General features: G+C 36.0%; 1 protein-coding gene across 3 annotated transcripts in view; it reads right to left on the reverse strand.

Moving 5' to 3' along the window:
- Positions 1 to 13877, reverse strand: part of ccdc66 (coiled-coil domain containing 66) — a 52659-nt gene that overhangs the window by 37346 nt on the left and 1436 nt on the right. For all 3 annotated transcript variants that reach the window (XM_039771067.1, XM_039771066.1, XM_039771068.1), the window contains exons 2-7: positions 9315 to 9373; positions 7158 to 7183; positions 6561 to 7023; positions 6333 to 6459; positions 4168 to 4274; positions 1632 to 1753 (exon numbers count right to left, since the gene is read on the reverse strand). In XM_039771067.1, the coding sequence (XP_039627001.1) occupies positions 1632 to 1753; positions 4168 to 4274; positions 6333 to 6459; positions 6561 to 7023; positions 7158 to 7183; positions 9315 to 9373 (904 nt within the window). The remainder of the gene's footprint in view (positions 1 to 1631; positions 1754 to 4167; positions 4275 to 6332; positions 6460 to 6560; positions 7024 to 7157; positions 7184 to 9314; positions 9374 to 13877) is intronic.

Genomic DNA, 13877 nt, shown 5'->3' on the forward strand with positions numbered 1-13877 from the left:
TGTGAAGATGCATCCAAGCACAAAGCCCAATAAATAAATGAAAAATGTAATAATAAATAAAGCAATGAAAAATAGAAGGAAAAAAAAAGGCTGCATGACCATATTCATCAGCCATTTATTTTGACTCAATTGCTTATTTACTTTCACATTTTGTAGCTATTCTGCTATCTCTTCACATTGCATAAAGTAAGTTGTAGACTTCTCTTATGGGAAGAACATATTGACAATACAGCATGTACTTTGCATGTTGAGATGATAAATTGAATTAAATTACTTACTTTTCAAGCAACAAAATACTATTTTTTTTAATTTGATTAACAAGTACCAACAATGATGGATGGATTAAAAGGCAGAAGTCTACGTGACCATCTTCATCAAGCCCTTCCGTGAGAACCCTAAATCCAAAGAGGACTGTTTCATTTATGTTAGGTAGAATGCCCAGAGGGGACTGGCCGGTCTCATGGTCTGGAATCCCTACAGATTTTATTTTTTTCTCCAGCAGTCTGGAGTTTTTTTTTTTTGTTTTTTCTGTCCCCCCCTGGCCATTGGACCTTACTCTTATTCAATGTTAATTAATGTTGATTTATTTTGTTTTCTTACTTTGTCTTTTATTTTTCTATTCTTTATTATGTAAAGCACTTTGAGCTACTGTTTGTATGAAAATGTGCTATAGAAATAAATGTTGTTGTTGTTGTAGTGAAGACCTAAATCATAATAGCACATTTATTTTTAGTGCAGGATTCAGAAACAAGGATATTTTCTATATAAGTAAAGTGGTTGGCTGTACCGAGTCTTGGTTTCTGAAAATGCACTTCTCCAAAAACTGTTTAAAAAGACAGTAATGCAAAGTGTCAACACAACACACACAACTGCGACATGTCCGATGACTCACAATTCGTCAGTTCCTAAATTTAGAACTATGGGCAGAGTGGCTTGCAGGCAAATAAGAATGGAATTGTGCTTTGTTGATGTAACAATCTGCTCACTGGCTGCTGCCCAGAATTTTCCAGACACATCACATTTACTCCTTCATCTTTGTGTGTCTAGACCTTGATGTATTTTTAGTAAAACACTATGAGTATAAATTTAATATAATAGAACCAATTATTTATTTGTCAGATTCTATCCTTTGTGGGAATGATATGGATGAGAAGAATTGATTGATGTTAAATCAATCAATCAATCAGTCAATCATTTATCTGGTTTGACTTTAGCAATGCCAGTAATTAATCCTTTCAGCATCTTCCAGTCAAAGTTGACCCATGTTTGTGTTTGAAGTCAGTGAAAGCAACCTACATTTCATCTGTTCAAGACAAACTTTTCAGCCTTGTCCGTCATTTTCCCAAATTAATGAACAGTAAAAAAAGTTAAACATTCCATCTTTTGCACAGCTTCTCAAAAATATTCACCTTGCCATGACTTTTGGGTCAGTTTTTACCCACTGTTGACATTAATGGATTTGCCACTGCATTTAGGGTAATTTGTTTAGAACCCATAAAAAAAAAGGCTTTTTAGGCTTTTTTTTTTGCTAAGACTAGTCTCTTAAAATGGGGCAATGCCCACTTTGTCCTAAACCTTATACCACCCCCTGCAATTATATTTAAAGTTACAATGAGCTGTTTACTACTTACCAAATTCAACGGATTTTCAGGAGCCAAATGAACTGGATTAGCATTCTCCACTTTCTTCCAGGGTTTAAGTCTAGTATCTTGATTCATATCTTTTTGCTGCTTCCTAAGCGCCAACTGTTCATCTATGGCAGAAAAGAACATATATTACGGATGCACATGTTCTAAAATGTTCTGCAGTACAAAACACGCCAGCACGACAATAACCTTGCAAGGAAAACACTTAAAATACAAAACTACCCAATTATAAGTTGACTGTGTCTCATTCATACTGCATGCAAGAATACCTATTGAATGTTTTATCTAATTTACATAAGAATAGATTCAAGATTCAGTGATGTTGGGGTTAATGTAAGACAGTGGCACATTACACAACATCTAGTTGGAGGAGATGCCAAGTTTGGCAAATGCAGTTGCTAGACTTGTAATTTGGCTCATCACGGTGACATGACTACGAACCACAGATTTTCACCATGCATATTTTTCAGCACAATTTCATATTTCCAAAGTATTGAGTTTGCTGCATTCTAACATTGCCAGTGCCTGTATGAAGGCCTTCCACATATGGCAAGTTCAGCCACAGTCTCTGCCCTTTAATTTGTTAATGAAAAACTCTCTTCTTCTGTGTGCAGTCTGAAACACAAACGCTTGTGTTCTTCGTTTCCTTCCTTTTGATCGCACTTTAAGCTTTGTACTTGTGAGTGAGTGTTCACTGGTTGTCTTGCACACACAGGTGCCTGCACCTACAACTTAAGACAAAAGTCAATAACTGTTTCCTTGGTTTTGTTGATGTTAAGCTGCAGATAATTCTTTCCACACTAAGAAATAAAGTTCTCCACCTGACTCTATCATCCTCCTTATCAATATACCCCATTAGTGCAGAATCATCGTGAAATTCATGCCAATGACATGACTTGGGTTTATATTTATAGTCCATGATGTACAGAGTGAAGGGAAAAATCATACAGGATTGTTCCTAGTGGTGCTCCAGTGTTAGTCACATCCATATCACAGACCAAAGACTTAGAAACTGTGGTCTTCCCAACCAATAGTCCATTATCCAGGACATCAAAGGGCTCATCTACCTGCATATCTGTAAACTTACCCCATACAAAGGATGGATGGTATTGAATACACTGATGAAATAACACAACACTGGTTAGCACTGGCCTTACAAACCTGAGGACTGACTCCATCCGGTCTCATATGGTCAGGCCATATGGATGATCAGAGATGAACTCTTCACTGGACACTCCAGCTGAAGTGGTAGTACTTCTTGATGTAGTAGGGATGATGTGGGGGACAGGTCATTGGAAGAAGGAGGCAGTGGGAGGTACAATATTTTTAAAAATCATTGGATCAAAGAAGTTAGTCTTCTCCACATTCACTTATAGCACCTAAGTCCAGTAATTATGCCTTGTCCATTCCAAACATCCACACATGTTACTCTTCGTGAGTTTGTTTTCTGTTTTAGCTCTTTAAGCTTCCTTTCTTTAGCTCATTTTTTTCTTCGGCACTTGCTGGATGCCCTTTAGAGGCTCTTTGTTACCAGAATTGAATGCTGTTCTTTTCTTTTCATTTGGGAGACTTCTTAGCTCCTTAATAATCCAAGGCTTTTTGTTTGGAAAGCAGTACATTATTTGTGAGGGTACAATAGGGTGAATTGACATTACAGTCACTGTAAAATCATAGGACCCCAGAAACAGTAGAAAACGTGGAAAAGTAATTCACTCAAGACCCCTTAGTGTACTATAGCTTTTAACACATTTTTCAAAAATGTGTCCTGGTAAAGCACTAAAACACTAAATAATGCCAAGAAAACCAAAATTACCCAGAAACTAATTTTGTTTAATTTTTTTTTTTTTTTTTTTAAATCTACTGCGTGCCAATTTTAACCACAACCTTTTGATCTTTTCCAGAGTTATATGTATCACAGACACAAACCAATACAAAGACAGAAAGACATATCATAAATTGTCAAATAATGGGATTGTAGGATATTACATTTTTTTAAATAAAAACATTGAAATGTATAATTGAAATTTCAACCCTATCGCTGAAAAGCAGACACAAAATGTGTTCAGACCATTTTCTATAAAGAGAAATAATGAATAAATACGAGGTATGAAACCTTGATGAGAATACTATTTTGAATATTTTAATAGCCATCTCTAATCAACTAAAGAACTTCTTGGAAATTAGCCTTGACCTAAATTATTTTTAAAAAACAATGGCGAGAAAAAATGCACACTGGTTCAAAAGGGCACCATAAGCAACTACCACACTAAGAAAAAGAAATGATGGTGGCTCAGATGACACAGTAGTACCGAGAGCTAACTTAGTCTATTCAGACTGCTCAATTACAGAATTTACAAACAGAGAAATATGCTTATCTTACATTCATCATTTTGGGAGCTCTGTAGATGGTAAAAAAAAGTACCTAATGTTACAAATCACCTGCAGCAAACATTACTGTCACCTGCTTTGTTGTATAATCAGTACAATACCATAGAGGTTGACCTGGTAAACTTCGACTTACCAAGTTCCTTTTTCCACTGAGCCTTCTTTGCCTCTAGCTGCTCTTTTGCTTGTTCTCGTTCCCCAAGTGTGCTAAACAGCCCAGCTGAGACATCACTAGACAGATCCCTGTTTGTTAAGAAAAATACAACCCTTAGGGGTTTACACAAGACTTAAGACAATAATTAGTTGTGAACGGGAGCCTATGAATGTGAACTTCCAGTCCTAAATGATGACATTAACCGTTTCGAGTTTGGGTCCCCCTACCAGTTTCTTTAGTGTGTAGTTGAAGTGTTTTTTAAAGGTAAAGCTGCAAGTCTTAGATTTTGCATGAGGATTTTTGTTTTTCATTACTGTCTGCTAATTAGTAAAGAGCAAAACATACGTCAGAGAAAAACAGTAAAACAAAATCATTGATAGAAGATTTCTAATGTTTAATACATTATTTTAAAATAACTTTCATAGTGCATTTGCTATCTTTTTAAATTACATGTTAGTCTTACTCAAAATAAGAGTACAGTCCCTGTGTTTTTAAAATAGTCTTTAAGATCTGCAAACTGACAGTAATTATTCCTATATTTGTGCATTATCATTCAGCAAGCATACTTCATGTCTCAAAATAACTGAATGTTTTTTTTGAAGATATGAAACCGGTAGTTTGACAGGAATGTGTTTCTAAGTTTTCATCAAGATGCAAGTCAACATGTTGATAGAATCAAATTTTCAGATAAACAGGGTGTACAATCAAATTACTATGAGCTGTTTAAGAAATTATGAGGGATTCAAAGACGCTTTGAAGATTTTTTTTGGTAAAAGTAACACACAACATTGTGTAGAATGCTTAGGTCACTCAAGGAAACACAATATAACAGAAAAACAAACACATATAAACACTGAAGTTGGTATTTTGTAAGGCTTCCCTTACAATGTGAAACTGATGCAAACTGCCTTGGTACACATCCAAGTTTAGTGAAGGATTTTCCACAACTCTTTTATTTATCTTGAAGTCTTTGTCAATAAGTTGCTTTCTTGAACGTGTATAATGAATAAAAATCTGGTTTATATTTCTCAGCTGTCACGACTGTACTGATTTGATCAGATCCTATGCATACACCCATCATCATGCCACCATGCTTCACAGGTGTCAGTGTACTTGCCACCCACACATCTTTTGAAATACTGGTGTCTTTGTTAACTTTTGACTCATCACTTAGTACAATCTTTTGTGCTTGTTACCCTTCAGTTTCTATGCACAGCTGGAGCACATATTTTGGTGTAAGAGGCTGAGAAAGTGGTTCTCTGGATTCAGCATTTAAGTGTTGATCATCAATTGCAAATAGCTTTTTGGGACTGCCATTGCTTTTCCCGCCTTCAACTTGTCTAGTTTACTCAGATTTCTTTAGGACACCTTGAACACTATTCATTTACAAATTGTTAATACAAAAGTAAAATATGTCTATCAAAGTGAGTGTTTAGCTTAGCCATTACCACAATTTTTTTCTTAAACTGAATCAATAGCTGACCTGCTTCAGCTAGTCACTCCCTCATGAATTCAAATCAAATGTGTTGTTGGTTTATTTTGGGAAGCAATCCTGTGTTGTTTCTACCCATCACACCACATATCATTGGTTTTGTAAAAGCCAATGAATTCTTTTTCATTTTACTGTATCAACGTTTATTCCTTATGATGCTATATTGTGTTTTCCCAAGATGCCTAATATTTTCCCACAGCACTGCGAAACGGAAGAATTCTGACTTAAAATAGTCTATTGTGAAAAACTAACATACTCAAAAGGGAAGAAAAAGCTATACTAGAATCAGTTTATTTTATTCACAAACACAAATCTGACAGAGGGTTTCAAACACTAAACGGAGTGAGATTTTGTCTTTCATTCCAAACCATGCACATTTTAGAATAAATGTGTGCATTTTTAAAACAAGTACAAGATAAGCATTGTAATTTTAATTTTGTGTTGAAACACATGAAAACAAGAAATACATATTTAATATGTTTCCTATACATACATATATACATATCTCCGACCTTTGAACTTCTGGAAACAGAGAGCAAATCTCTCAGTAAGACGAACTCTAAAGTACAAATTATGAGCTTTGTTGGGATGTAGACACTATAGTGCATCAGCTGCCAGAGTTCCAATAAACTCTAAATGACAACAGAATACATACTTTTGAGTTTTAACAGGATCGTCTGGATTTTTCTGTTCTGTTTTCTCCACACTATTGCTTGACTGTAACGTCTCCTCTCTTGCCTCACCGTCAGCAGCATTTTCAGGTTTTGCATCCGTCGCAGATGCTTTAGAAAGAAAAGAAAATTGTTAACATCTCCACAGATCTACATTTAACTGAAGATAATGCAAAAACAATCTCTCTCAAATACTTTCAAGGCTTACATACATATTTCAGCAGTGTTTCCTTCTTCAGGTTTAACAGATTTTACTCCTTGAGTAATAGTAGCAAGAATTTGCTGAAGCTGGTCCTGAGTAAGACACACCAAACTGTCCCTTAATATGTCTGCAGAAACCCTTTTATTCAGCTTGGGCAGATGTTTGGGAATCTCTGACTTTTTCACAGTCTTCATCTTATGAGGCTCCAGTGTTTTCGGATGAGTGACAGATGTCTTTCTTTCATATAAGTCCTTCTTATTACTTTCATCACCATCTCCATTTTTAAGTTGTATATTTGAAGATTCTGCCTCCTTGCGAACTTTAGCTGACAATTTCTCAGTGTCAGTCTTCTTTGAATCCGACGGCTGTGTACCAATGATTTTGGGGGCAAGTACGGCATTACGTGTTTGACTATCCAAAGGCAACTGCTGTGATTTTGGATAAAGTTTAATACCTTTGGATCTGAAATTGACCTGCAGAATTTAAATTAAAAAATAATTACAGGAGAAACTGTGCTAATAATGAAATGTAAAACTGCAAACGCAACAATTAAAATATATTAACATAGTAATGCCAAAAGATTAAAAAAAAAATAATAATTAATTACCTTTTTTACATTTTTTGATTCTAATCCTGTAGAAAAAGAAAAAACAAAAAAGTTTCAATCAATATATGAAACATGTATGTAACATTATGAAACATACCGAATTTTCTTAGTGAAATGGGATAATTATTGCTTGATCCAATAATATGTTAGAATGCATAGGATTATTGTTAGATAAGAAAACAGAGGAATGTGAAAGAGGGAAAGGACTACTCATAATGAAAGCATCTCAGTCTACAACTCCAACTGCTCTTTTCTGCATGAAACCTCGAGAGTCGTGATGAAGGAAACTAAATAACTCATTTAGTGAGTTCTCATGTGGTGAGAAAGTCCTGCATCAGAACTGTGGAAGAAATGTCTCAAAGTTCACACCTGTATTCTTGCAGAAATCCTTCAGACCCTCATTTAATTCTTTGTGAGGAACATAATTTTAAAAGTGTGGCCAAGGAATAAGATATGGAACAAAAATCATTCAAGTCTCCAAAAACTTATTTCTACTTTAGTCACTAAATAAATCTAAAACATTGTTTTTTACCAACGGCTTGCTGGTTTACAGAGTAAGTGCCAACACAGCAATGACGCTAACTTCTGTCACACAGAGCACTATACTTTGATTAGCCTGAAACTGCACGGGTGTCAGAGGTAGTTAAAAAAAGCCTTGCCCTGGAAAAATCTCTAAAATAACAAATGGAAAAAAATCAGGTAAATTTTACAATAATAAGGACAGAAACCAGGTATTAGTGGATTGCTGAGGTGGATGTTTAAAAGTTTCAGCACACAATAACCACGAGTCAAAGACTTCAGGTCTGAGGCATCAGTCACCCCTTTAAATGGATGAACCAAACTGCCTTATGCAACAAACACCTAACTGAAAAGTGACAAACTTGTGGATTATATCCAACAATGTGACCTGTTGTCTGGCAAAGGCTTATTGAATGCATGTAGGCAGGCTCTATTGTAGGAATGAAGCTGGACAGTTTAACATCCGTGGCAGAGCGACGGGCACAAAGCAAACTCCTGTCAATCATGGAGAATCCACTGCATCCACTGAACAGGATCATCTCCAGACAGAGGAGCAGCTTCAGTGACAGACTGCTGTCACCGTCCTGCTCCACTGACAGACTGAGGAGACCCCACACTATGCGACTCTTCAATTCCATCCGGGGGAGTAAATGCTAACATTACTCAAAGTTATTGTCTGTTTTTATATGCATTTTTATTACTCATTAATTTAATATTGTTTTTTGTATCAGTATACTGCTGCTGGATTATGTGAATTTCCCCTTGGGATTAATAAAGTATCTATCTATCTATCTATCTATCTAGTACTCGACTGGCAATTGCAGAAATGCAATCTTCATTCTTTGTGATGAATTGCTTCACAGTTATAAGCAGTTGCAAGCTACAGTTGTTCCTGTGCTTAAAGGAGCTGGAGTTGGAAAAAACCTTTATAACTCGAGTGAGAGGGGGATTAAACTAGTATCCTCCAAATAAATGAGCATTGTGTGTAATTATCCTCTCTTTAAATATTTAAGAACTACAGTATATAATACTGTACATGATTAAGACAAAGCACAAGGTTTACATCACTGTGAAATAAATGGGGAAAAAATAATTTCATATTAATACTTAATACTTGGTGTGCAAGATTTGTGGTTTGTGAATTTATGTGTGCATGTACTTGCAACAAAGCTCTTAATCCTGCTGCTTATGTGCAGTGCTTTGAGTGTATAGAAAATCAACATATAAATGCAACTATCTACCTACCAACCTTAACCCTCAAAAATTTCAATGAGCTTTTGTTGCCATCTTTTGCCGCTACACCAACTCAAGCTGGGTTGTTTGGATCTGATGGATTTTATTTTACATTTTGTCATTTGAGATCTTTCGGCTTTTTGGTAAATGTGCATCCTATGCAAGGAGTCCTATTTTTTACCTTACATTTTCACACATAAATACTGCATATATACTGTTTTTTTTTTAAACTGACGTGCCTTACTTGCTGCAGAGAGTACATAATGTATATATTTTCATTACACTGTTTAACCAAGGAAATTAGATATAAATAAAGTAGAATTAGATCATCTCTAAAAATGTTATATCACCTTTTAGAAACAGTGTCCATATACAAGAAGAATTTACTGTGTGGCACCTACTTACCATACTTTGCAAAAACAAGCTTAGGCTTTCCATCTTGAACTTCAAATGTTAAACCATCTCTGCAGCAGACAAGATTTGAAAAACAAACAGAAAGAAAAATAAAAGAAAGCTCTTTCATCAAACAAGAAATCATCCTTAAGGCAGAGAGGAAAAACCAACTTACTTCTCACTAAAATCTAATATACGCATAGTATCTATTAGAAATACTGTATCCCTAGAAGTATCCTGCTTGCATAGAAACACAGTTTCTTCCAAATGTGACTAAATGTCATGAATCCGTTTTCACTTTTTATCACAGAATTTAAACTGACCCTTTATAATTTACATATTGCTTAATATCCCCTACTGTTCTCTTAATTCTCTCTCAACATTGGTTCACGGATTGCATAAAACAGCTTCTCTTCCTTAATGTTCATATTTGTTATTACTGAGAGTATAAAAGTTAGTGTTTAACTGATGATGTTAATAAAGAGAACATTTACTCTGCACTCCTGTTACTTCAATTTCATAACACATACATACATACATACATACATACAGTGGTGTGAAAAACTATTTGCCCCCTTCCTGATTTCTTATTCTTTTGCATGTTTGTCACACAAAATGTTTCTGATCATCAAACACATTTAACCATTAGTCAAATATAACACAAGTAAACACAAAATGCAGTTTTTAAATGATGGTTTTATTATTTAGGAGAAAAAATCCAAACCTACATGGCCCTGTGTGAAAAAGTAATTGCCCCCCGAACCTAATAACTGGTTGGGCCACCCTTAGCAGCAATAACTGCAATCAAGCGTTTGCGATAACTTGCAATGAGTCTTTACAGCTCTGGAGGAATTTTGGCCCACTCATCTTTGCAGAATTGTTGTAATTCAGCTTTATTTGAGGGTTTTCTAGCATGAACCGCCTTTTTAAGGTCATGCCATAGCATCTCAATTGGATTCAGGTCAGGACTTTGACTAGGCCACTCCAAAGTCTTCATTTTGTTTTTCTTCAGCCATTCAGAGGTGGATTTGCTGGTGTGTTTTGGGTCATTGTCCTGTTGCAGCACCCAAGATCGCTTCAGCTTGAGTTGACGAACAGATGGCCGGACATTCTCCTTCAGGATTTTTGGTAGACAGTAGAATTCATGGTTCCATCTATCACAGCAAGCCTTCCATCCTGAAGCAGCAAAACAACCCCAGACCATCACACTACCACCACCATATTTTACTGTTGGTATGATGTTCTTTTTCTGAAATGCTGTGTTCCTTTTGCGCCAGATGTAATGGGACATTTGCCTTCCAAAAAGTTCAACTTTTGTCTCATCAGTCCACAAGGTATTTTCCCAAAAGTCTTGGCAATCATTGAGATGTTTCTTAGCAAAATTGAGACGAGCCCTAATGTCCTTTTTGCGTCTTGGAAATCTGCCATGCAGGCCGTTTTTGCCCAGTCTCTTTCTTATGGTGGAGTCGTGAACACTGACCTTAATTGAGGCAAGTGAGGCCTGCAGTTCTTTAGACGTTGTCCTGGGGTCTTTGTGACCTCTCGGATGAGTCGTCTCTGCGCTCTTGGGGTAATTTTGGTCGGCCGGCCACTCCTGGGAAGGTTCACCACTGTTCCATGTTTTTGCCATTTGTGGATAATGGCTCTCACTGTGGTTCACTGGAGTCCCAAAGCTTTAGAAATGGCTTTATAACCTTTACCAGACTGATAGATCTCAATTACTTCTGTTCTCATTTGTTCCTGAATTTCTTTGGATCTTGGCATGATGTCTAGCTTTTGAGGTGCTTTTGGTCTACTTCTCTGTGTCAGGCAGCTCCTATTTAAGTGATTTCTTGATTGAAACAGGTGTGGCAGTAATCAGGCCTGGGGGTGGCAACGGAAATTGAACTCAGGTGTGATACACCACAGTTAGGTTATTTTTTAACAAGGGGGCAATTACTTTTTCACACAGGGCCATGTAGGTTTGGATTTTTTTTCTCCCTAAATAATAAAAACCATCATTTAAAAACTGCATTTTGTGTTTACTTGTGTTATATTTGACTAATGGTTAAATGTGTTTGATGATCAGAAACATTTTGTGTGACAAACATGCAAAAGAATAAGAAATCAGGAAGGGGGCAAATAGTTTTTCACACCACTGTACATAAATACATAACCACCCTAGGCCTTATTTACGCTGGCATTATACCAAAGTATTCAAAAATCAACACAGTTTATATAACCAGAGAAAACTTTTATCTTTCTCCGATTAAATTGGGTTAATGTGACATTTTCTGGATTTAACAATAGAGAAAATTTTACGTTGACTGTGACTGAGGTACAAAATCCTATTGAATAGTCTCACAGTTTCATGCCTTTACAACAGCAGACCAAGAAAACCAAAACCTTTACAAGGCACTGCACATACAGTATACTATGATGATAAGGGTGTTAAAGACAATGAACTAAAAATTCATATTTTTATCGTCTATACAAGAGATTTAGATGAAAAATAAATGATTAATATCTGGGAAAAACACCTTGCACCTGATACAGTACGGACTGCTTCAAAACCTAAGGGTGTGTGTGTTTGTGTGTGCATCCTGCAGTGGATTGGGGCTTCAGCCAAGGTTGGCAGCTGGTATGGTTTACCTCTCCGAAAAACTAAACTGGATTAATAATTTTAGAAAATGGATCAAAGTTAAATTGCCTCAAGCAAGTTAAGGGTTATTTTAACACTCTTTTTTAACTAAGATTTTAACATTTTCACAATCCTCATGATTTCAGTTCTGCTTTTCCAGGTGTTCTGGTCATTTAACCCATTGCTGACTAATGAGCACGTTATCGGAGCTGATGCTCATTGTTAATTGTCATTATTCTAATAAAATCAAGGGAGCAAACTCTGTAGAAAAAAAAAACTAGCAGAAAAAGACAGTTAAGCACTTAAGACTACTGATGAAAATATGACCTTTCTAAATGTCTTATGAATGTACAAAACTGCTTTGCTTTTCTGAATGCAAATTAAGACAAAAAGACCAGCCAATTATATGAGATTAAAATTAGAGGTAAAATGACTCACTGATTGTAAAAACTGGTTGGAATAAGAACCTGCAGCCAAATAGGGTCTGACAACGGCTATGGCAATGGTTCCTAAGTTCAGATCTAGAGACCTCTCACAATCAATAAATACATCACTCATATTTCTAATTGAACTCATTGTTTAGCAGTTATTTCCTGCCTTGCGCCCTGTGCTGGGATTGGCTCCACCAGACCCCAAGTGACCCTGTAGTTAGGACATAGCGGGTTGGATAATGGATGGATGGATGTTTAGCAAGCTGTTCTTTTTTTTTTCTTGCATCTTATAACATACTACAATATATGCATTTTTCCCAAAACCTTAAGTTTCCTTTGCCCTTTTCTTTATACTTCACACTTTACTAAAGACCCTGCTCTCCTAATTTAACTCAAATGTGGTCAACATTGAATGCTAAATGGAAGCAACAATAGCACCATATTCGCTTGTAAAAAGTCTCTTAATCAGCAGTCAAGTGAAAATGGCACTGAAATAACAGACGCCCTTTAGAATCAAATTTATTTGCACCTGTGTGCACTGCTCATTGCTAATCAACAGTCTTTGGATACAATTGAGGGAACAAATGCTAAAGAATGAGGTAAATAAAAAAGAAAACAAACAAATATAAGTATTTATAAATTTCTAAAATTCTTAAAAACATGTAAGATAGATACATTAAACATTACATCAATTAAAAACGGTTGGAATAAAACCCTGCAGCCATTGGTCACCCTAAGACTAAACTTAAAAAAACAGTTCAATTAATTTTATGAAATATTTACCGCTAGTAGCCTATGCCCACACTGACTACATTTTTTAAACCTACCCAAGCAGTCACCCGTGTAAATAAAAGATCCCTTTAAAGACAATGCAATCACACCCCCTCCTCCCAACATTTTGAACACTGCAGGCTTTTAAAAACATTTTAAAATTTTTGCAAAAATGTTATTAGTACAATATAATCAGTCTTAAAGGATTAATGATAATGAAGTGCTAAATCAGGTTTTGCTCAGCGTTCAAAATGTCTTGATTGACAGACAGACAGACAGACAGGCCTTTATTTCTCCCAAGGGAGAAACTTGGCTTTTTACTGAAGCTCAATAAATAAATATTGTTCTTCCTCTAAAGTTTTTCCCACTTTCAGGTAGAGTCGCTGTATTTCACCAGGCTCCACAATTCTCTTCTGTTGCACACTTCTTCTCCCTTTGATCCCACTTCACACAGTCTATCCACTTTCTCTTTGGTCAAACTCCTCTTCTTCATCCCAACACCTCTAAATCTGTGATTCTCCTCCCCTTTGTTTACCTCCCTTCATACCATTTTAACCTCCTTTCTGGTATTTTCATAGAAGTTTCCCCAGTTTTATCTGTAACTCTGAATTCACTCTTTTCTGATCTTTATTACTCCACACATCCATCTAAACACCTTTATTCCTGTAGCACTCCATTTCCTTTCATACCCCAGGTTTCTGATCCATACAACAATGGTGGGCTGACCACTGTTTTATATAGATTAACCTTCAT

The sequence above is a fragment of the Polypterus senegalus genome, chromosome 12, assembly GCF_016835505.1.
Source record: "Polypterus senegalus isolate Bchr_013 chromosome 12, ASM1683550v1, whole genome shotgun sequence".
In the NCBI taxonomy this organism is placed as follows: domain Eukaryota; kingdom Metazoa; phylum Chordata; class Cladistia; order Polypteriformes; family Polypteridae; genus Polypterus; species Polypterus senegalus.